Raw genomic sequence first — 25,632 nt, forward strand, 5'->3', positions numbered from 1 at the left:
GCTGGGTACAGTGACCACAGAGGCTATTGTAAGAGGGAACAGACAAAGTCTTATTCTTGCTCCTTCTTCCGGGAAGGATGAAGGTCTCTACATTACTGTTGATTTCCATCCAGGTATCCTTAGCTACTGCTGGACGATCTCGTGGTAATAAAGAACCAGAGATAACTTCCATTGCTTGCAATGACCCTGCTGCAGAAGCTGTTGCTGATTTGTCTTTACGTCAGCTAAATGCCAACCGAAGGGAAGGGTCTGTGCTCGGACTAAAACGAATTTCCAACGTACAACAACAGTTCGATGTAAGTATGATATAAATCTCATCTACAATATCAATATTTACTGTACTTTCCAATGTGTAGGCAACACCAATTTAGTAATGAATGTCGATGACAACCATATGAGCCATTAATTCTCTAACTGTATAGGAAATTAAATAAGTTGAAATTAAATTTGTTCAACTGTAGGGTGACATCAATTACTTCTAAAGACAAGTTTGAAGAAATGCTCAACAAAATAATCCAACCCTTTCAATACAGTATCATTGTCCTTGTTGTGCTGACCCTTATTAGGGGGCAATAAGTTGAAAAGTAGACAAAGACTTTGTTTTTTATCTGTCTTAGTATGCACATCTTGTCAGTATAGTCTTAGCTCTCATAATATTTAGGCATTATCAATCAGTGATTTAGACTGTCTTAATTTAAGGCTGAATTACATAGTTAAAAAAGGTGAATATCCATTAAGTGCAATGTTTTATGCTCTTGAGTGGCAAACACCATGCAACGTTTGTGCCCGGCGCCTCCACATTGTTTACACTCTCCCTCCAGGAGACGCCTGCATACTCGCCACCCACCAATATTTACTTTTAGGATCGCTACTTTCAATAGGTGACACTAGAGTTCAAGTCCTCTTCCTCTCTGAAGAGGTAATTTGCATATTTAATTTCCCAGAGGAACATGCATGGCTTATAAGTCTCCTCACTCTGACATGGGAGGCCTGGCTTGTCACTCTCCACAAGGAGAAACATTACCCCTTAGATCCCAAGAGTGAAATTAATTCAGTTTTATTAAGCTTTCTTAAAAAACAGTTCTACAGTAGATTCGTTTAAATCTGAATACTCTACTTTAAACATTTTGACACACGGCATTAAAAAATGATAACACTTACATCCTTCTAATCTTATTCGTTCCAATACATGGGCAGAGTTGGTGCCATTTTACTTCATTATTTTTCTTTTGCCCAAAGTAGGATATGACAAAAAGAGTCTGCTTTTAAAGGGAATCTGTGATGTCAAATAATGCTATTAACCTGCAAATATGTGGTTAATCTCCAGGTTAATAGCGTTCGGACACCGTGATGTGCCAGCACTAAGAGTCCTGTTGTCAGGAGGAAATTACGTTTATTCCTCCTGGCAGGCTTGCTCTTTCAGTTATAGGGGTTGCGCCACCATGGTGTCAGTCACGGCTCTTTGTATAGAGATCGGCAGCTGTAACCAGCCGGCACTGACTGACAGCAGAAGCTTATGCTGAGCTCTAATGCTGAATCTGCTGTCAGTGATTGCCTGGGTGTAGTTATAGTCTCCGCTCTCTATAAACAGTGGTTCGGCACCGACCCTGTGACTGACAGGGAGAGTCTGTTGGGAGGAATAAAGTTAGTTTCCTCCCGGCAGCAGGGCTCTCAGTGCGGGCGCAGCACAGTGTGAAAATGCTATTAACCTGCAGATTAACCCTGTATCTGCAGGCTAATAGTGTTATTTTACATGTCAGGTTTCCTTTGAGGCCACTTTCATACAACTCATGATCTATCGTCTATCTCTGTTTTTCATAGATTGAACATGTACCCATTCTAGTTTATAGGCAATATTCACATGTGCTTTTTTTAATGAAATAGTCTGTGACAAAAGAAAAAAATTGAACTAATCTGCTGATCAAAATAAACTATTCAAGTAAATAGGTCCGTAGGAAAAATGGACAACTAAGTGCTGTCCGTTTTTTACATTAGTAGGATAAAGGAAGCTTGGAAATATTTTTTTTGTCAATAAGAAAAATGGATAACACACTGTTAGTAATAATGGACACAAGGACCAAAAGTTGGCTAAAAACATTAATCAAAATTATTCAAAAAAATATGGACATACAAAATTTTGGATACTTTTCTTGTTTTGGTTAAAAAATGTATGCACGTTCATCATAACTACACAGTGGTGCCAATTAATCAGCTACTATGTGTGTCCAGACCTTTTACCTGCAATGTCTGGTGGTCCACTGTGTCAATTGTATATAATTATGGAACCAAAGTTATTCTCAGAGATATTTGTGTGTCAGTTGTCATCTAACCCACCATCCAGACATCATAAAATGATTTTCTTATGACTTTGAAATAAACTGAGCTACGAGATTACATTTTCCTCCCTTTTTGTGGAACACTAGTTAGTCCTAGCTCTTATACCTATAAAACTGCCTACATCCATATGGATACATTGAAACTTCTCCAAAAGACCCCCATTTACCCTAAGACTGTGCAGGCATGACCAATTACCAGTTCAAAGTCTGTGACACTTGCTATGTATGAAATGTGTTTGGGTAGATAATGAGGAACATATTTGTTGAAATATATTGTGTTCCAATCATTTGTTGGCGAGAATTGAAAGTGACACAAGAAGCTTTTCATTGTCAGGAGGAGAATGGATCTGTATTTTATCTGACAATGGATGTTTTGGAAACTGAATGTCATGTACTGAGCCGGCGACTGTGGAAAGATTGTAGGGCCAAGCCTGGTCATGAAGCGGTAAGTACATCAGGATTTTGCCCTCAGCTCATTTATAACTTAGCATATCCTCTCACTCCTACTTCTAAAACTTTGCTCATGTTGCAGCTTTATTCTGGAATGCCTCATGTTGGACTATGAGACTAAAGCAGTCCATACGCATGTTGGCAGGCCCACTCACTGATTCCATGATTGTAGACACCTGTGAGGCTACTTAGTGGACACACCTTGATTTAACATGTCCCTTTTGTCGCATTATTTTCAGGGGTACCATCATTTCTGTCCAAGCCTATTTCATGAGTTTTATTTTTTTTTTAATTCTGTGGAAGCATGTTTGAAAAGCAATGTCTGACTTTCATTTGTTCATTTTCATAGTTTTTTTTAATTTATTATTACTTTTGTCAGATTCAAGTTATTTCTGTGACCATTGTGGGTTTTTCTGTCATTAAACGAGGGGTAACAACAATTTTGACCATTTGTGTACATTTAAACAAAACTTGCTTTAATGGGGATTTACGTATAAATATAACAAACTCTAATTTTTTCTTTTTTAATGGATGGTAGTTGGTCAGAGCACAGATGTTAATATGAATCACAGGTGTAAGGCACGATTGGCCTGATGAAGCCATCAGTATAAAGCGTTATGCCACAGCCGGTCTCCTGAGGCAAGTCAGCCTTCATACAGGAAACCTCTGTAGTTATAATATGGACTTGACCACCTCGGAGGAGCCGAGTTCTTTCAATGGCGCTCCGACCCCCACCTTTTAAACCTAAAGCCTGCTCAATCCCATCCTGCAGACCAAGAAAGGAAGATATCCAAATTATATCAGTCAGATGAGCTTCTTAATCTTTTTTATAATAATTGTTTCAGGCCTTTGGAGAGTGCAGAGCAACATTTCAATTGAATAAGCCCGAGAGGATTGCTCACCTTTACAACTATGATTGTAGACTGAGTCCAGGTACGGTATCTTATGATCATGTATTGACTGCGCCTATTAAAACCTCTGTCATCCTGTTTGTGCACTTTGTTAAGGGGCCTACTTTATACAGGTATTATTATCTATTGCCACATTCGCACCTGATTTTAAAATCGTGTTTTGCTTTTACGGTGAGATGATTTATCAGGGACTCTGAGGCTACAGTTGGTTATATACATGCAATAGATCACACGTAAGTAGCCGTCTCCGTGACTCTTTTCTAAAGATGTTTGCCCTGATACGCCAAATATGTAGGTATATTTCACTAGGACACCATAGATAGTCCACTACCAGACATATCTGGGCTTTCTCATCTCTATGAGAAGCAGTCGAAATTCAGCAACACCTTCACCTACATAAAGTGCAAGGATATGGCTCAATGTTCCAGAAAGATTTATCTATATAAGGATGTATTGTAAATGCCCTTGCTTAATTACTGTCTCTATACAATGTGCAAAAGAAATGGTTTAAAATTATGTCTCAAAAATGATAACCATATATGTGGAGACAACAAACCCTATATATCAGATAGAAATGGGTTTTAGAGGCAGTGCCAACCCTTTTACCATGGGCATTTCTTACCTATGTACCTATGTCTTATATAGATTCACTGTTTCTAGGGTCATGCATACATATACCACGCCATTTATTTTTATTGTATGAATCGACACTTTCAAGACACAAAACGACAAGGTCCTGTGGTCTCCTTCATGGCACTCCATGACATGCGGAGCTATCATGGTGTCTCTTTTATGTTTTACTTCTCCCTTAGGTGCTCCCTAATACGCCTTCTAAACTCCGGTCTGGTTTTCTCTATATAATTTAGGGGGCAGCTACTTATAGCCATGTAGATAACATCAGTAGCCTTGCAGTTCGCGAAGTTACGTATAAAGAACTATGCAACCCGTAGAAGCACTGATAAAGCTTTTACTCAGTATCACCCATTTGCAAAAACTACAATTCCCGCATCTAAATGTATCATGGGGTTTTCGCTCCAACCTGCAGAAATGGGATTAATCTGCAGGTAAATAGTGTTACAATGCTGCCCGGTCGCCTTTCTGGAAGTGCAGCTAAAGGGAGAAAATGAACTTATTTCCTCTTGGAAGCCATCAGTTTTCAGCCATGGGGGCTTACACAAAAAGGCTACAGAACACAGGGATCGGCAGCTGTAGGCCTGTCCCTGCACTTTGATTGACAGCTGGGTCTGCAGCGCTTCTGTGCAGAACACCCTATCAAAGTGCTGGGGCATGCATTCAGATGTGGGCAAAAACTTCAGCACATCTGTGCACTTCCCCATTGTTAAAAGTTGGCCGCTCTTGGAAGAAAATAAATTACTGTTTTAGTAAGGTGACCAGGAAGCATTGTATCGCTAATTACCTTCAGATTAAGCCTATACCTGCTGATAAATAACATTTTCCAAGATGACAGGGTGCCTGTAATGACCACTGATCAGCTAATTGTTTGCTGATCGGTGGTAATTCAATAGCATGTTTGGAAGAGTTTGGTCAGTGCACATAGGCTGCCATTGTTCTTGGCAGCACAGGTTCCGATTACACTTGACAATCAGCTGGTGATCGACAACCTGTTTAGACTTCATGATTATTGTGCAATGAGAGTTCCTAGGAATGTGCAGTGAAAATATAGGGTCAGCTGCATCCCTCATCTTTCTCTTTACTGTTAAGCTGGGTATACATGAGAATAGAGATGAGCAGATCTGACGAAATTCGAATGTGCCAAATTGCACAAATTTTACAGGGAAATTTGATTCAGATCAAAGTTATTGCAAATTGAATGTCCCTTATTACAGTATGCTCTTTTGTCACTTCAGACTCCAAAGCATAATAAATGTAAGATTTAAAAAATATAAAACCATAGATGTCTGGCAAAAGTTTAAAACGACATAAAAAACTGTATACTCACTTCAACATTCACTTGTCCAGGCCCTCTAAATTTGGCAGCCCGCTCTTCAGAGCCGCCTCTTCTTTCCCTTAGCACAACCTGCAACTCCTGAGCTGATCATTCTTGGCCAGGACTTCTGGCCACCACCAGACCTTGCAGCCCGGTGCATGGCTGGAAGTCTTCCAGCCTAGAGTGAGCTGGCTGGAGCTATGAACCCAGAAAGAAGAGGCACTATGGACTGGATTGTGGGCAGCAAGCAGCAGTACCCACTGTCCAATCCTCTTCTTTTTGGTGTCTCAACTTCAAATTATTCACTCTAGACTGGGACTTCCGAGGCAAGCCTGGCAACGGCCCAAAGTCCTTGCCTAAAGTGCACAGGCTGGGAGATATGTCTCGTGCCAGAGGAAACGACTCTGAAGAGCGGTTGAACAATAGAGGGCCTGGACAGGTGAGCAGTGACCTGAGTGCGAGTTTGTCTTTATATTTTTTAAACTCTTGGACATACATCTTATGGTACAGCAAAATAGTGGCTGTATTTTTGCTGAATACATGCAAAGCAAATTTACAAAAAATCGTATTCTTCAAAATGCCTTATTTTTTGTGTACTTGAGTAGAATTGAATTCCATTCTAATAACTGTGCTCATGTTTCCATGGTACGATCCATGCCATTAAAACAACCACTGATTTGTTATATGCAAGCAGATTGGCAGTCACTTAGTGCCTATTTAAATAAGCGGATAAACATTCTATGCGCACAGAGTAGTTATTAATATAATTGTCTGTGTCCATAAAAAGCCAATAACCAGCCGATTTCATTGAAATAATTACCTATATGACTTTTTACTTGTTCCATATTTCAGCCACTCACCAGGACCTTAGTTGTGCTGCTTGCTATTTAAGTAGACCACTGAATGATAGTAATATTCAAGAGGTTGCAGAAAAGAGTCTGGAGAAGTTTAACAAGGAGAGTGACTACAACAAATACTTTGGTCTTGGAAACATCACAAGAGGAGCTCGACAGGTAAAGATGAAATAATAGCAGAGAATAATTGTAATTGATTTCAAATACAAAGGCTTATCTACACCGAGAACAAAGGGATCAGACATGTTTATATCCCTCGTCCCTAGACATCATCTATCGAGAGAGAATCAGGAGTCAGTCACCATCATACACACTAGATAGTTGGATAGTTCTGCCCAAAATTGGTGGGTTAGATTAACATTAATCTAAAGCTTTAGGACTATGTTTAGACTGTATGTAACCCATAGGGGTGGAGCCGCATATTCATCACTGTAATGAGCGGTACCACGTGACCGCTCACACAGGACAAGCTGCCGGCGCTGAGAGGAGGCATCGCGGGAGCTGGGTGAGTATTTCAATACAAGCGGGCGGGCGTGCGGGGAGTGGGAGGTGACCCCGAACTTTATTTTAAACAAAAAAAATAAAAAAAACCTTGATTTTTCATTCCTTCTCTCCAGCGAACGCTGCTAGGGAGAAGGAATGAATGCCGGCTTCAGCACCAAAAGCAGGGGACAGCGCTTAACTGTAGCGCTGTCTCCTGCACGGTCCGTGTGGTCCTCACTCGGCACACGGCTGCCGCACGTGTGCCACACTGATGTGCCACGTGAGCACACGGACACGGATAACTCCGGTACCGGAATTATCTGGACGTGTGAGACTGGCCTTACTATGGGACTTTTAGCCGCATTAAGGAGATGGGATATTATAATATAGGTACTAATATGTTGATGTTGAGAATGAATGTTAAGAAAGTAAAAAAAAAAGTGAAAGTTTCATAAAGGAACTTGTAAAAAAGTAAAAAAAAGTAAAAAAAAAATTAAAATATGTAAAAAAAAATAAAAATAATAAAAATGACACTAGTAAATACATATTTTTTATGTAAAAAAATAAATAAACAAAAAAAAGTACACGTTTGGTATCACCGTGTCCGGAACAACCTGATCTATTGGGCAGGGGTCACACTTGCGAGTGCAATGCAAGAAAGTCGCACGAGTCGCTAGCATCAATACCTGGCACTGCTGTCGGCACTCAGACCGGAGTGTGCAGCTGCATGTATTTCTATGCAGCTGACTGCTCCAGTCCCGAGTGCCGGCGGCAGTGCCGGGTATTGAGACGCGAGACTCGTGTGAGTTTCTCACATTGCACTGTCAAGTGTGACCCTGGCCTAAAAGTGTAACACTAGTTAACCCCTTCAGTTAACGCCATAAAAAAACTCAAAAAAAGTAGCAAACTATGCTTTATCATCACATCACTTGGAAAAAGTGGAATATCACGCGATCAAAAAGAAGAATCTAAATTAAAATAGTATCACTGAAAACATAATTTTGTCCCACAAAAAACAAGCTGATATACAGCTCCATCAGCAGAAAAATAAAAAAAGTTATAAGTCTCAGAATAAAGCAATGCAAAAGTAATTATTTTTTCTACAAAAGTTTTCATTGTGTTAGGCCTGTTTCACACGTCAGTGGCTCCGGTACGTGTGGTGACAGTTTTCTCACGTACCGGAGACACTGACTCACATAGACACATTAAAATAAATGTGTCTCTGCACATGTCAGCATGCTTTCACGGACCGTGTGTCCGTTTGAAAAACACGGAGACATGTCAGTGTTTGTGGGAGCGCACGGATCACACGGACCCATTAAAGTCAATGGGTCCGTGTAAACACGTACCGCACACGGATGCTGTCCGTGTGCCACCCGTGTGCCGACTGAGTACCACACGGACCGTGCAGGAGACAGCGCTACAGTAAGCACTGTCCCCCCAGCGTGTGGTGCTGAAGCCGCCATTCATTCCTTCTCTCCAGCAGTGTTCGCTGGAGAGAAGTAATGAAAAATCAATTTTTTTTTACTATTTTTGTTTTTAAGATAAAGATCCTTGTCACCTGCCGCCTCCCACCCCCTGAGCGCCAGCCCGCTGGCATTAAAATACTCACCCAGCTCCCTTGATGCTTCCTCTCAGCGCCGCAGCTTGTCCTGTATGAGCGGTCACGTGGTGCCGCTCATTACAGTGATGAATATGCGGCTCCACCTCCCATAGGGGTGGAGACGCATATTCATCACTGTAATGAGCGGTACCACATTTTTGTGGTAAAAATGTAAGAATTGTTTTTCAGTGCCCAATGGTATAAAATTCTGTTACCCACCTGTGGTGTCAAAATGATAACTGCACCCCTGCATTAATTGATCAAGAGGTGTATTTTGCAAAATGGGGTCACTTGAGGAGTTTTGCTCTTCTGGCACCTCAGGGGCTCTCCCAGTGGATCATGATTCCATCAAACGATAATGGCAAAATCTGCACAATAATATGGTGCTCCTTCACTTTTGAGCTTTGCACTGTGTGTCAAAAGTAGTTCCTGATTACATACAGGGTATTGGCACACTCAGGAGAAATTGCACAATAAATTTAGTTGTCCATTTTCTCCTCTTAGCCTTTATAAAAATAAAAAATTTGGGGCTAAAACTATATTTTAGTGGAAGAAATGTAATTATTCTTTCTTCACCGCCCAATAGTAAAAATTTCTGTGACACACCTGTGGTGTCAATATGATCACTAAACTCTGATATGAATTTATTGAGAGGTGCAGTTTGTAAAATGACATTACTCATGGGGTGTTAGTGTTGTTTGGCACCTCAGGGGCTCTGCTAATGTGACATGGCACTCTCAAACCATTCCAGCAAAATCTGAACTCCAATAGTGTGCTTCTTTATTGCTGAGCTTTGCACTGTGCTTCAAAAGTAGTTTTTTACCCACATATGGGGTATCGGCACACTCATGAGAAATTGTACAACAAATTTTTAGGTCCATTTTCTCTTGTTACTCTTAGGAAAATAAAAAATGTAATGGGTGGGATGGGGTTTCCGCTGTTTAGGCACATCAGGGGCTCTCTAAACATAACATGGCATCTGCTCTCGATTCCAGATAATTTTGTATTCAAGAAGTCAAACTTTGCTCCTTCATTTCTGGGTCCTGCAATGCGCCCAAACAGTGGTCTTACTTCACACATTGGGTATCGGCGTACTCAGAGAAAATAGCACAACAATTTTTTGGGTCCATTTTCTTCTGCTACCTTTGTTAAAATAAAAAAATTGGGGCTAAAAGATGATTTTTGAGGAAAAAATGTGAGTTTTAATTTTCACAGCTCTACGTTATAAATTTATATAGAGCACCTGGTGGTTCAAGGTGGTCACAAAGCATCTAGATAAGTTCCTTGAGTGGTCTAGATTCCAAAATAGCGATGTAAAAACTATTATTTTTCTATAAACTAGTTTTTATTGCGTAAAAGTGACAAAGCATAAAAAATTATATAAAGGTGGTATTGCTATAATCGTACAGACCCCCAAAATAAAGCTGCCTTTATTATCAATTTTCAATTTTACTATACGTGAACGGCATAAAAAACTCCCCAAAAGCAAATACGGTCTTGAAGAATAAAGTCGTCTAATCACTAACCGCATGAGGAACTGCGTAAAAAATAAAACCAATTCTTGACCTGCTGTGGATTTGTTCTTTCTGTCTCCCAAAGATTGCAGTAAGCGCAAATATGAAGTTTAGGACAGTAGAAAAAGAAAACATTCAGGTTCATAGGCAGTTTCTAATGGAAATAAGCCACTATAGTCAAAAAATAAAGTGCTACTGCAATATACAGTAGTAAAATATAGGATGCATTTCTCTCTAGTGGATAAGCCCGATAGAATCCCACGCTATAACAAAGTCTGAGGTAGCTAAATGTATATCAACAAACAGTAAAAGGTAAATTATCTATATCAGAATGGTACCAAATGGATCCTGTGTCTCTCCACCCCGACACTGTTTTCCCTCGTTTCTTCGGGGGGGCGTGTGTTTTTTTTTATTATGGTGGCTTATTTCCATTAGAAACAACCTATGTACCTGGATTTACACTATTCTTTTCTACTGTTCTGTATTGTATTGACATTTTCTTGCACTGTATTTATTGTGCTTTTGACCATTTACATATATAGGTTTTTACCCCTTGGATCCCTCTATGTGGCCTGTGATCTCCTTTTGTTTTTGAGGCCCATTGTCCTGTCTTTTCTTTTTATGATTTTTCATTTTGTTTAATTTCATTAATAAAAATAATTATTGAACTTTTTTGCTGTAATCTCTTTTCATCTAGTAACATACTTATTTTTCTTATGGATGTTTGTTGATGGGCACACCAATGTATTGGTACTACAATGGGAGATTTGCAATTTTCATTCAGCAACATCCACTGCTTCATCCCTTCCGAGTCTCGCCATGTCAATAAGCTTTATTTTCAATAATGACAACAAATTTGCATTAATTAACGTGTGATTTTATGATCACTTTCTGTGTGGCATAGTGGTAACGCTAAACTTGGCCATTCTCCAGCTACAGATACAGTTACAGCTCACTGGTGTAACCCACCTCTAACTAACAATATGTACTCATGTTCTTAGGTGGTTGCAGGAACAGCTTTCTATGTGGAATTTACAATTCATGAGTCTACTTGCAACAAATCAGTTAAAGATTTCTCCCTGTGTAAACCCCTGGACTATGAATTTGCAGTAAGTATGGTATATAAAAAGAGTATTGGTAATACATTTATTTATTTTTTCTTCCTTTTCATCATCACTTGCCAGGAACTATTGAATCTTTTGTCTTAGCATTAAATTTTTGCATCTATGGGCAAACACTCTTAGGCTATGTGCCCACGTTCAGGATTGTTCGTAGAATTTTCCTGATCAAAACTGGACTCCATTCGCAGGAAATACGCTAGCGTTTTTCTCGCTTTTTTTAGTGTTTTTTTTCTGGAGTGTCCCAATACAATAATATAGCGGCAAATCCGCAGATTTTCAGCAAAATTAATGAACATGCTGCATTTTTTCTGCGATGCGTTTTTATGTGGAAAAAATGCAGCATGGGCACAAGAATTGCGGAATGCATTAAAATAATGGGATGCTTAATGTAAGCATTTTTTAAGCGTTTTTGCAGCGGAAAACTGCCCCAAAAACGCTAAAAAAACACTAAGAATCCGGAACGTTGGCACATAGCCTTAGGCCGGTGTCCCGCTTGCAACTGCAGTGCGAGAAACTCGGGTCAGTCTCTCTGCTCAATACCTGGCACTGCCGCCGGTGGTTCAGACTGGAGCTGCCTAGAAATACATGCAGCCGCATATTCCGGCCGAGTGCCAGCGGCAGTGCCGGATATTGAGGCGATAGACGCGCACGAGTTTCTCGCATTGCAGTTGCAAGTGGGATCACTGAAGAATTAGAGTGGTCAATAATATTGTAGATGGTTACTAAAAAGTGCAAAATAATCATCATGTGCTTAAAAGGGAATAACATTTATGCCCTTTTTCCTTAAATGGGTTATCTTAAGAAGATATTACATATTTAGGCCTCTTTCACACACGTCCAGATAATTCAGGTACCGGATAAATCGGTACTGGAGTTATCCGTGTCCGTGTGTCCATGTGCTCACGTGACACAGCCGTGTGCAGCCCGTGTGCCACCTGAGGACCACACGGACCGTGCAGGAGACAGCTCTACAGTAAGCGCTGTCCCCCCCGCTGTGGTGCTGAAGGCGGCATTCATCTCTCCTTCCCCGCAGGAGAGAAGAAATGAAAGGTCAAGTTTTTTTTCTTTTTTGTTAAAAATTAAGTTTGCAGGTGACCCCCGCCTCCCATCCCCAGTGCGCCGCCCGGCCCCTTGCAGAGAAATACTCACCCAGCTCCCGCGATGTCTCCTCTTTCCTCTCAGCGCTGGCAGCTTGTCCTGTGTGAGCGGTCACGTGGGACCGCTCATTACAGTGGTGAATATGCACATATTCCTCACTGTAATGAGCGGTCCCACGTGACCGCTCACACAGGACAAGCTGCCAGCGTTGAGAGGAGAGAGGAGACATCGCGGGAGCTGGGTGAGTATTTCAATGCAAGGGGCCGGGCGGCGCACTGGGGATGGGAGGCGGGGGTCATCTGCAAACTTTATTTTTAACAAAAAAGAAAAAAAACTTGATCTTTCATCTCTTCTCTCTTGCGGGGAAGAAGAGATGAATGCCACCTTCAGCACCACACGTGGGGGGGGACAGCGCTTACTGTAGTGCTGTCTCTCCTGCGGGCGGTACGTGCACACGGAGGAGAGTGCACACTGTTCTCCATGTGCACGTGTGCAGGACGTATTGCTGTACGTGCTGCCGGAGAAAAGAGGACATGTCTCCGTGTTTTCAACACGGACACACGGTCCGTGAAAACACGGAGACATGTGCATAGACCCATTCATTTGAATGGGTCTACGTGTGTCAGTGTCTCCGGTACGTGAGAAAACTGTCAGTACACGTACCGGAGACACTGACGTGTGAAAGAGGCCTTACAGGATAAGTGATAACTAGTTGTGACAAGCGATCGTGCTCAGATAAGGTGTTATCCAAGCATGCTCAAGTGTTATCCGAGTATCTCAGGTGTGCTCGTATTATATGTTCGAGTCCCCGCAGCTGCATGTCTCCCGGCTGTTAGACAGTCACAATAGATGCAGGGATTGCCTGTTTGTTAGTTATGGCCTTACCAGTCTAGAATTTGAATGACCACAGGTGTGCATGAAGACTGATTCATTTTGATTTTCAAGTTTTATACCCATTTTAGTATTTTATATCTGAGATGGATACAACTACATTTGGGCATTAACCACAGGAGGTGAGGCTATGAAAAACAGCCAAGTGCAACAACATTATGCGGTTTCTGTAACTCTAATAGAAATTAATGGGAATTACAGAATCAGTTTGGCAACTTTATAGTTACCTTAACTCCCAGAAAGTGTCGCCATGCATGACTGTTTTCATAGTCTAACCTCTGTCTGTGACTTGATGCATTTACACCTTTCTCAGGAAATACATTTTATAATAAATTATATTGATGAATGATTTATTAATGTCATGTAATGCTTTATCATCAGTACCCTCTGTTGATAACATATTATTAGCACTAGCAGGGTGGTTTTATCTTAAATGCTAAATGTAATTTATTGCATTTTTTTTTGCCCTCAGCATACTGGCTACTGCAAGAGTTTTGCTGTAACACGTTGGAGCAATCCAACTGAAAAGAGTGTGCTGAATGTGACCTGTGAAATATTTGAACCAGAGGTACAGTATGACATAAAACACAGTGCTTCCCATATGTCACAACATACAGTGGGTACAGAAAGTATTCAGACCCTTTAAATTTTTCACTCTTTGTTTCATTGCAGCCATTTGGTAAATTCAAAAAAAGTTCATTTTTTTCTCATTAATGTACACTCTGCACCCCACCTTGACTGAAGAAAAATAGAAGTGTAGACATTTTTGCAAATTTATTAAAATGGAAAAACTGAAATATCACATGGTCATAAGTATTCAGACCCTTTGCCCAGTATTGAGTAGAAGCACCCTTTTGAGCTAGTACAGCCATGAGTCTTCTTGGGAATGATGCAACAAGTTTTTCACACCTGGATTTGGGGATCCTCTGCCATTCTTCCTTGCAGATCCTCTCCAGTTCCGTCAGGTTGGATGGTGAATGTTGGTGGACAGCCATTTTCAGGTCTCTCCAGAGATGCTCAATTGGGTTTAGGTCAGGGCTCTGGCTGGGCCAATAAAGAATGGTCACAGAGGTGTTCTAAAGCCACTCCTTTGTTATTTTAGCTGTGTGCTTACTGGGTTATTGTCTTGTTGGAAGGTGATCTTTCAGCCGTCTGAGGTCCAGAGCACTCTGGAAGAGGTTTTCATCCAGGATATCTCTGTACTTGGCCGCATTCATGTTTCCGTCAATGACAACCAGTCGTCCTGTCCCTGCAGCTGAAAAACACCCCAATAGCATGATGCCACCACCATGTTTCACTGTTGGGATTGTATTGGGCAGGTGATGAGCAGTGCCTGGTTTTCTCCACACATACTGCTTATAATTATCACCAAAAAGGTCTATCTTCATGTCATCAGACCAGAGAATCTTATTTCTCATAGCCTGGGAGTCCTTCATGTGTTTTTTAGCAAACTCTATGCGGGCTTTCATATGTCTTGCACTGAGGAGAGGCTTCCGTTGGGCCACTCTGCCATAAGGGCCTGACTGGTGGAGGGCTGCAGTGATAGTTAACTTTGTGAAACTTTCTCCCATCTGCCTACTGCATCTCTGGAGCTCAGCCACAGTGATCTTGGGGTTCATCTTTACCTCTCTCACCAAGGCTCTTCTCCCACGATTGCTCAGGTTGACTGGACGGCCAGGTCTAGGAAGACTTCTGGTAGTCCCAAACTTCTGTGAGTTGTGAGGTCTTATATAGACAGGTGTGTGCCTTTCCAAATCAAGCCCTATCTGTTTAATTTAACACAGCTGGACTCCAATGAAAGAGTAGAACCATCTCAAGGAGGATCACAAGGAAATGGACAGCATGTGACTTAAATATGAGTGTCTGAGCAAAGGGTCTGAATACTTATGGCCATGTGATATTTTGTTTTTTTTATTTTTTAACCCCTTCACCCCCAAGGGTGGTTTGCACGTTAATGACCGGGCCAATTTTTACAATTCTGACCACTGTCCCTTTAGGAGGTTATAACTCTGGAACGCTTCAACGGATCTTGGCGATTCTGACATTGTTTTCTTGTGACATATTGTACTTCATGATAGTGGTAAAATTTCTTCGATATAACTTGCGTTTATTTGTGAAAAAAACGGAAATTTGGCGAAAATTTTGAAAATTTTGCAATTTTCCAACTTTGAATTTTTATGCCCTTAAATCACAGACATATGTCACGCAAAATACTTAATAAGTAACATTTCCCACATGTCTACTTTACATCAGCACAATTTTGGAACCAAAATTTTTTTTTGTTAGGGAGTTATAAGGGTTAAAAGTTGACCAGAAATTTCTCATTTTTACAACACCATTTTTTTTTAGGGACCACATCTCATTTGAAGTCATTTTGAGGGGTCTGTATGATAGAAAATACCCAAGTGTGACACCATTCTAAAAACTGCACCCCTCAAGGTGCTCAAAACCACACTCAAGAAGTTTATTAACCCTTCAGGTGTTTCACAGGAATTTTTGGAATGTTTAAATAAAAATGAACATTTAATTTTTTTTCACACAAAATTTATTTCAGCTCCAATTTGTTTTATTTTACCAAGGGTAACAGGAGAAAATAGACTGCAAAAGTTGTTGTACAATTTGTCCTGAGTACGCTGATACCCCATATGTGGGTGTAAACCATTGTTTGGGCGCATGGCAGAGCTTGGAAGGGAAGGAGCGCCATTTGACTTTTCAATGCAAAATTGACTGGAATTGAGATGGGACGCCATGTTGCGTTTGGAGAGCCCCTGATGTGCCTAAACATTGAAACCCCCTACAAGTGACACCTCTTTGGAAAGTAGACCCCCTAAGGAACTTATCTAGATGTGTGGTGAGCACTTTGACCCACCAAGTGCTTCACAGAAGTTTATAATGCAGAGCCGTAAAAATAAAAAATCATATTTTTTCACAAAAATGATCTTTTCGCCCCCAATTTTTTATTTTCCCAATGGTAAGAGAAGAAATTGGTCCCCAAAAAATGTTGTGCAATTTGTCCTGAGTACGCAGATACCCCATATGTTGGGGTAAACCACTGTTTGGGCGCATGGCAGAGCTTGGAAGGGAAGGAGCGCCATTTGATTTTTCAATGCAAAATTGACTGGAATTGAGATGGGACGCCATGTTGCGTTTGGAGAGCCCCTGATGTGCCTAAACATTGAAACCCCCTACAAGTGACACCATTTTGGAAAGTAGACCCCCTAAGGAACTTATCTAGATGTGTGGTGAGCACTTTGACCCACCAAGTGCTTCACAGAAGTTTATAATGCAGAGCCGTAAAAATAAAAAATCATATTTTTTCACAAAAATGATCTTTTCGCCCCCAATTTTTTATTTTCCCAAGGGTAAGAGAAGAAATTGGTCCCCAAAAAATGTTGTGCAATTTGTCCTGAGTACGCAGATACCCCATATGTTGGGGTAAACCACTGTTTGGGCGCATGGCAGAGCTCGGAAGTGAAGGAGCGCCATTTGACTTTCCAATGCAAAATTGACTGGAATTGAGATGGGACGCCATGTTGCGTTTGGAGAGCCCCTGATGTGCCTAAACATTGAAACCTCCTACAAGTGACACCATTTTGGAAAGTAGACCCCCTAAGGAACTTATCTAGATGTGTGGTGAGCACTTTGACCCACCAAGTGCTTCACAGAAGTTTATAATGCAGAGCCGTAAAAATAAAAAATCATATTTTTTCACAAAAATGATCTTTTCGCCCCCAATTTTTTATTTTCCCAAGGGTAAGAGAAGAAATTGGTCCCCAAAAAACGTTGTGCAATTTGTCCTGAGTACGCAGATACCCCATATGTTGGGGTAAACCACTGTTTGGGCGCATGGCAGAGCTTGGAAGGGAAGGAGCGCCATTTGACTTTTCAATGCAAAATTGACTGGAATTGAGATGGGACGCCATGTTGCGTTTGGAGAGCCCCTGATGTGCCTAAACATTGAAACCCCCCACAAATGACACCATTTTGGAAATTAGACCCCCTAAGGAACTTATCTAGATGTGTTTTGAGAGCTTTGCACCCCCAAGTGTTTCACTACAGATTATAACGCAGAGCCGTGAAAATAAAAATTCTTTTTTTTTTTTCACAAAAATGATTTTTTAGCCCCCAGCTTTTGTATTTTTACAAGAGTAACAGAATAAACTGGACCCCAAAAGTTGTTGTCCAATTTGTCCTGAGTACGCTGATACCCCATATATGGAGGGTAACCACTGTTTGGGCGCATGACAGAGCTCGGAAGGGAAGGAGCGCCATTTGGAATGCAGACTTAAATGGATTGGTCTGCAGGCGTCACGTTGCATTTGCAGAGCCCCTGATGTACCCAAACAGTACAAACCCCCCACAAGTGACCCCATATTGGAAACTAGACCTCCCAAGGAACTTATCTAGATGTGTTGTGAGAACTTTGAACCCCCAAGTGTTTCACTACAGTTTGTAACGCAAAGCCGTGAAAATAAAAATTCTTTTTTTTTTCACAAAAATGATTTTTTAGCCCCCAGCTTTGTATTTTTACAAGGGTAACAGAATAAATTGGACCCTAAAAGTTGTTTTCCAATTTGTCCTGAGTACGCTGATACCCCCTATGTGGGGGGTAACCACTGTTTGGGCACATGACAGAGCTCGGAAGGGAAGGAGCGCCATTTGGAATGCAGACTTAAATGGATTGGTCTGCAGGCGTCACGTTGCATTTGCAGAGCCCCTGATGTACCCAAACAGTACAAACCCCCCACAAGTGACCCCATATTGGAAACTAGACCTCCCAAGGAACTTATCTAGATGTGTTGTGAGAACTTTGAACCCCCAAGTGTTTCACTACAGTTTGTAACGCAAAGCCGTGAAAATAAAAATTCTTTTTTTTTTTCACAAAAATGATTTTTTAGCCCCCAGCTTTGTATTTTTACAAGGGTAACAGAATAAATTGGACCCTACAAGTTGTTGTCCAATTTGTCCTGAGTACGCTGATACCCCCTATGTGGGGGGTAACCACTGTTTGGGCACATGACAGAGCTCGGAAGGGAAGGAGCGCCATTTGGAATGCAGACTTAAATGGATTGGTCTGCAGGCGTCACGTTGCATTTGCAGAGCCCCTGATGTACCCAAACAGTACAAACCCCCCACAAGTGACCCCATATTGGAAACTAGACCTCCCAAGGAACTTATCTAGATGTGTTGTGAGAACTTTGAACCCCCAAGTGTTTCACTACAGTTTACAACGCAGAGCCGTGAAAATAAAACATATTTTTTTCCCACAAAAATGATTTTTAGCCCCCCAAATTTTTATTTTCCCAAGGATAACAAGAGAACTTGGACCCCAGAAGTTGTTGTTCAATTTGTCCCGAGTACGCTGATAACCCATATGTTGGGATAAACCCCTTTTTGGACGCACGGGAGAGCTCGGAAGGGAAGGAGCACTGTTTTACTTTTTCAACGCAGAATTGGCTGGAATTGAGATCGGACGCCATGTCGCGTTTGGAGAGCCCCTGATGTGCCTGAACAGTGGAAACTCCCCAATTCTACCTGAAACCCTAACCCAAACACACCCCTAACCCTAATCCCAACGGTAACCCTAACCCTACCCCTAACCTCACCTCTAACCGTTTAATGAACATTTTCTGACAGTCATAAGTGCCACGTATTTAAGTGCCACGTATTTAAGTGCCACATATTTAAGTGCCACGTATTTAAGTGCCACGTGTTTCAGTGCCACGTGTTTCAGTGCCACGTGTTTCAGTGCCACGTATTTCAGTGCCACGTACTATAAATACTATAACTATGTGGTTATACGTGGCACTGAAATATCGTGGCACGTAAATACGTGGCACTTAAGTACGTGGCACTTAAGTACGTGGCACTTAAGTACGTGGCACTTAAGTACGTGGCACGTAAATACGTGGCACGTAAATACGTGGCACGTAAATACGTGGCACTTAAGTACGTGGCACTTAAGTACGTGGCACTTAAGTACGTGGCACTTAAGTACGTGGCACTTAAGTACGTGGCACTTATGTACGTGGCACTTATATACGTGGCACTTATATACGTGGCCACTGAAATATCGTGGCACTTATATACGTATATAAACGTATATTTTAGTGCCACGTATTTCAGGTTAGGGGTAGGGTTAGGGGTAGGGTTTTTTTTTTGTTTGTTTTCTTGTGTTTTTCTATAAAAACGCATGCGTCTAAAAACGCATGCGTTTTACCACGTTTACATGCGTTTTTTCACACATGCGTTTTTTTAAAAAACGCATGCAGATAAAAACGCAAGTGTGAAACCAGCCTAAAAGACGCTTTTTATAGCAAAAAAGTTTTTGCGTCTCCACATTTTGGGACCTATAATTTTTCCACATTTTGGTCCACAGAGTCATGTGAGGTCTTGTTTTTTGTGGGACGAGTTGACGTTTTTATTGGTAACATTTTCGGACACGTGACCATTTTTGATCACTTTTTATTCCGATTTTTGTGAGGCAGAATGACCAAAAACCAGCTATTCATGAATTTCTTTTGGGAGAGGCGTTTATACCGTTCCGCGTTTGGTAAAATTGATAAAGCAGTTTTATTCGTCGGGTCAGTACGATTACAGCGATATCTCATTTATATAATTTTTTTATGTTTTGGCGCTTTTATACGATAAAAACTATTTTATAGAAAAAATAATTATTTTGGTATCGCTTTATTCTCAGGACTATAACTTTTTTATTTTTTTGCTGATGATGCTGTATGGCGGCTCGTTTTTTGCGGGACAAGATGACGTTTTCAGCGGTACCATGGTTATTTATATCCGTCTTTTTGATCGCGTGTTATTCCACTTTTTGTTCGGCGGTATGGTAATAAAGCGTTGTTTTTTGCCTCGTTTTTTTTTTTTTTTTCTTACGGTGTTTACTGAAGGGGTTAACTAGTGGGGCAGTTTTATAGGTTGGGTCGTTACGGACGCGGCGATACTAAATATGTGTACTTTTATTGTTTTTTTTATTTTATTTAGATAAAGAAATGTATTTATGGGAATAATATTTTATTTTTTTTTTCATTATTTTGGAATATTTTTTTTTTTTTTTTTTTACACATTTGGAAAAATTTTTTTTTAACTTTTTTACTTTGCCCCAGGGGGGGACAATACAGATCGGTGATCTGCCAGTTTGCATAGCACTCTGACAGATCACCGATCTGAGGAAAGTGCAGGCTGCTTCACAGTGCCTGCTCTGAGCAGGCGTCTGTGAAGCCACCTCCCTCCCTGCAGGACCCGGATCCGCGGCCATCTTGGATCCGGGTCTGGGAGCTGCAGGGAGGGAGGTAAGACCCTCGCAGCAACGCGATCACATCGCGTTGCTGCGGGGGGCTCAGGGAAGCCCGCAGGGAGCCCCCTCCCTGCGCGATGCTTCCCTGCATCGCCGGCACATCGCGATCATGTTTGATCGCGGTGTGCCGGGGGTTAATGTGCCGGGGGCGGTCCGTGACCGCTCCTGGCACATAGTGCCGGATGTCAGCTGTGATAATCAGCTGACACCCGGCCGTGATCGGCGGCGCTCCCCCCGTGAGCGCCGCTGATCGCGTATGACGTACTATCCCGTCGGCGGTCATACGGGCCCACCCCACCTCGACGGGATAGTACGTCCGATGTCAGGAAGGGGTTAATGAATGTGCAAAAATTTCTACATTTCTATTTTTTTTTTCAGTCAAGATGGGGTGCAAAGTTTACATTAATGAGAAAAAATGAACTTTTTTGAATTTACCAGATGGCTGCAATGAAACAAAGAGTGAAAAATTTAAAGGGGTCTGAATACTTTCCATACCCACTGTACATGAATTTCATTACAATTGCTAGATTGTCAGGCAGATTGTCAATGGTTTCTTCCATGATAGCAATAAGAGATCCAATTTCCCTGCAATGGAAAAGAACTAAAGAGTATTTAATGGATACTATTATTTTTTAGTAAATGGAAAGCCAGTCACCATGTCTTCAGACCCAGTGACCGAGTAAAAATACCTGCTGTTCCCAACAGCAAGGCATTTTTACTCATCACAATTGTAGGTTTCAACCCCCACCTCGCATTTGCGATCACTGCAATTGAGTGGAAAAAATTGAATAACCAATAGCAGAAATTTTGAATGATATTCCAATAAAAATGCCTATAAAATTGGTGGCCAGTGGTGGTCGATGCTGTGACAGTCCTCAAGCCTTACAGGGCAATGCAGAAAAGAAAAGTCTGGTACTGAAGGCTGGCGGCGCACACCATACAGATGGCACTGTAAAAAGCTTATGTGCTATCATGATATGCAGGCCAGACTGGCACATCCCTTCAGTTTCAGAAGGTAATAAACAATGGCCTAATATGTGGAAGTTAGGAAGAAGAGGGCCTCAGTACCTCTGGAACTGAAGGTGCCTGTATTGTACCAGGCCAACATACATATCTCCACTGTGCATAAAGGGTTGTTTCAAAGTGAACCACACATCCATGGATTACTAAATTAGCTTCTGATTTACCCTGTTATTTTACCAAGCTAATACACCATGAGGTACCCGGCAGAACTTACATATTCGAGTACATTATAAATTCAAACACCAATGTCATTATGCTCCTATACTAATTTGTTGAGTAAAAAATTTATATAATATGGTCGCTTTTGGGATGTTTTAGCTATTATGGCACTTCTCAAAAAGTGTTATGGCAGCGGTTACAGCACAAACTTCAAAATGACACAACTTTCCTGCTCAGCTTTGCAGTATGCCAGAACAGGAGTATACAACCGCATAAAAATTGTGTGGTCCATTTTTTCCAGCTAATATTATAAAAATGAACAATTTAGACCTAAAGCAACAATGTTGTGAAAATTTTATTTTTATAAAAATCTATAAAGGACCTGTGAGTTCAAAATGCTCACCACAACCCTGAATGAATTCACTTGACAGTCTAGCTTCCAAAATTAGGTCAATTGTTGGGGATTTCTACGGTGTTGGCATGTCAGAATCTCTGCAAATGCTGAATGGTACCCGTAATCTGTGCCAGCCAAATTTGTGTTCCAAAAGTCAAATAGAAGCCCTGTCGAGTGGGCCAAACAGTGGTTTCCAGCCACACATGAAATATCTGTGTAATCAGGAGAAATTGCTCAATAAATTGTGTGGTCCATTTTCTCCGATTACTTTTTTAACAATGAAAAATTTGGAGCTAAAGCAAGGTGCTTGTGGAGATAAAGCAATTTTTCATTTTTTCCTTACATTTTGTTTTAATTCCTGTGAAGCACTGAAAATTCTTATAATCTTGAATGCGGTTTTGAATATTTTAAGGGGTGCACTTGTTAAAATGCTATCACCTTTGGGCATTTTCTGACATAGGCCTCCCAAAGTCAGTTCAAATGTGAAGTGTTTGTTAAATAAATTGGTTTTGTAAATTTTGATGGAAAGCTGAAAAATTGCTGCTATACTTTTAACCTTTCTAACTTCCTAACAAAAAAGTGATGTCTCACAAATGATGACATTAAGTAGATGTGTGGTAAATGTTAGTTATTGATTAATTTTTGAGACATGACTATTTGTTTTAAGAGTATAAAAATTAAAAGCTAGAAAATTGCAAATTTTTTAAAATTTTCATCAAATATATATATATATTAATAAATGCAAATCATATCAGAATCACTGCAATATGTTGAAGTATGCTGAAGTATTCCAGAACTATTAGTACTTAAAATTACACTGGTCAGATTTGAAAAAATTGGTCAAGAAAGTGAAAACAGACTTCACAAAGCACTTTTATTACTTGAGGTTACAATGTATTTCACTGTAATTTTATTTATGTTTAGATTTATTATTATGAAATTTAAATAATACAAATACAGCCGCACAGTGGTATTAGAAGAGGCATTCTACTTAAAAATTATATTGTCTTTTTTTAGGCAGCTATTGTGGAAGAACAGAAGCATAATGAAGGTTACAACACTAATAACCCAGGTAATGACAAAAAAGATTCTGGAAAGCAGGAAGAGAGAGGAAAAGGACAAGAGCCAGGCCAAAAAGAAGTCCGTGGGTCTGCTATATATATTAACAAACATGCACAAAAACATGACAGCAGAAGTCACGATGATTATGACCATGAATATCTACACAATTATGAGCGTCATCCTCATGGTCCTCCATCTAGTCCACCCAAAACAGTGGGAACCATTACATACATTTCTGGAAATGAAGCATCAACTACAGTTTCACCTGCAGATCCGGAAAAGAAGGGTAACAAACCAAAACCAGACAAAAAACAGGAAGAAAAACCGGAATATCTACACAATTATGAGCGTCATCCTCATGGTCCTCCATCTAGTCCACCCAAAACAGTGGGAACCATTACATACATTTCTGGAAATGAAGCATCAACTACAGTTTCACCTGCAGATCCAGAAAAGAAGGGTAACAAACTAAAACCAGACCAAAAACAGGAAGAAAAACCTGAATATCTACACAATTATGAGCGTCATCCTCATGGTCCTCCATCTAGTCCACCCAAAACAGTGGGAACCATTACATACATTTCTGGAAATGAAGCATCAACTACAATTTCACCCGCAGATCTGGAAAAGAAGGGTAACAAACCAAAACCAGACCAAAAACAGAAAGAGAAACCTGAATATCTACACAATTATGAGCGTCATCCTCATGGTCCTCCATCTAGTCCACCCAAAACAGTGGGAACCATTACATACATTTCTGGAAATGAAGCATCAACTACAGTTTCACCTGCAGATCCGGAAAAGAAGGGTAACAAACCAAAACCAGACCAAAAACAGGAAGAAAAACCTGAATATCTACACAATTATGAGCGTCATCCTCATGGTCCTCCATCTAGTCCACCCAAAACTGTGGGAACCATTACATACATTTCTGGAAATGAAGCATCAACTACAGTTTCACCTGCAGATCCAGAAAAGAAGGGTAAGAGACCAAAACCAGACAAAAAACAGGAAGAAAAACCGGAATATCTACACAATTATGAGCGTCATCCTCATGGTCCTCCATCTAGTCCACCCAAAACAGTGGGAACCATTACATACATTTCTGGAAATGAAGCATCAACTACAGTTTCACCTGCAGATCCAGAAAAGAAGGGTAACAAACCAAAACCAGACCAAAAACAGGAAGAAAAACCTGAATATCTACACAATTATGAGCGTCATCCTCATGGTCCTCCATCTAGTCCACCCAAAACTGTGGGAACCATTACATACAGTTCTGGAAATGTAGCATCAACTACAGCTTCACCTGCAGATCCGGAAAAGAAGGGTAAGAGACCAAAACCAGACAAAAAACAGGAAGAAAAACCGGAATATCTACACAATTATGAGCGTCATCCTCATGGTCCTCCATCTAGTCCACCCAAAACAGTGGGAACTATTACATACATTTCTGGAAATGAAGCATCAACTACAGTTTCACCTGCAGATCCGGAAAAGAAGGGTAACAAACCAAAACCAGACCAAAAACAGAAAGAGAAACCTGAATATCTACACAATTATGAGCGTCATCCTCATGGTCCTCCATCTAGTCCACCCAAAACAGTGGGAACCATTACATACATTTCTGGAAATGAAGCATCAACTACAGTTTCACCTGCAGATCCGGAAAAGAAGGGTAACAAACCAAAACCAGACCAAAAACAGGAAGAAAAACCGGAATATCTACACAATTATGAGCGTCATCCTCATGGTCCTCCATCTAGTCCACCCAAAACTGTGGGAACCATTACATACATTTCTGGAAATGAAGCATCAACTACAGTTTCACCTGCAGATCCAGAAAAGAAGGGTAAGAGACCAAAACCAGACAAAAAACAGGAAGAAAAACCGGAATATCTACACAATTATGAGCGTCATCCTCATGGTCCTCCATCTAGTCCACCCAAAACAGTGGGAACCATTACATACATTTCTGGAAATGAAGCATCAACTACAGTTTCACCTGCAGATCCGGAAAAGAAGGGTAACAAACCATAACCAGACCAAAAACAGGAAGAAAAACCTGAATATCTACACAATTATGAGCCTCATCCTCATGGTCCTCCATCTAGTCCACCCAAAACAGTGTGAACCATTACATACATTTCTGGAAATGAAGCATCAACTACAGTTTCACCTGCAGATCCGGAAAAGAAGGGTAAGAGACCAAAACCAGACAAAAAACAGGAAGAAAAACCATCAAAATCATTTATTCGCTCTTTCCCTGAGAAGGCCTCAACATCAGATCAATGCCCTGGTCCAGCCCAAAATATACCAATTGCTGAAAATATTCCTGGTATAGGAGGAACGCAATAACCAACACGACTTCCAAAGTAAACATGATGTACAATTGTGTGATAAAACAAACCTGTAATTAAATTTTTGTAACTACAAGCTATAATGCATATAAAAACACAAAATAAATATGTGG

At 40.8% G+C, this 25,632-nt stretch overlaps 1 protein-coding gene and 1 long non-coding RNA gene across 2 annotated transcripts in view; one reads left to right on the forward strand and one right to left on the reverse strand.

Annotated features, from left to right (window-relative positions):
• LOC143810002 (uncharacterized) overlaps window positions 1–25,632 on the reverse strand; it is a 243,919-nt gene that overhangs the window by 214,007 nt on the left and 4,280 nt on the right. The window lies entirely within an intron of this gene.
• On the forward strand, window positions 1–25,632 carry LOC143808109 (uncharacterized). Its single transcript, XM_077290413.1, has 7 exons — window positions 1–296; window positions 2,671–2,781; window positions 3,632–3,719; window positions 6,498–6,658; window positions 11,101–11,208; window positions 13,682–13,777; window positions 23,115–25,632. The coding sequence occupies exons 1-7, from the start codon at window positions 78–80 to the stop codon at window positions 25,197–25,199; spliced, it is 2,868 nt and encodes a 955-aa protein (XP_077146528.1). The 5' UTR covers window positions 1–77; the 3' UTR covers window positions 25,200–25,632.

Source organism: Ranitomeya variabilis, chromosome 2 (assembly GCF_051348905.1).
Source record: "Ranitomeya variabilis isolate aRanVar5 chromosome 2, aRanVar5.hap1, whole genome shotgun sequence".
Taxonomy (NCBI): domain Eukaryota; kingdom Metazoa; phylum Chordata; class Amphibia; order Anura; family Dendrobatidae; genus Ranitomeya; species Ranitomeya variabilis.

Bases quoted from the DNA above. Each gene is read 5' to 3' on its own strand.
- LOC143808109 (XM_077290413.1), top strand. From the start codon at position 78: ATGAAGGTCTCTACATTACTGTTGATTTCCATCCAGGTATCCTTAGCT. The intron at 297-2,670 runs GTAAGTATGATA...TTTCATTGTCAG, and splicing joins ACGTACAACAACAGTTCGAT to GAGGAGAATGGATCTGTATT. The intron at 6,659-11,100 runs GTAAAGATGAAA...TCATGTTCTTAG, and splicing joins TCACAAGAGGAGCTCGACAG to GTGGTTGCAGGAACAGCTTT.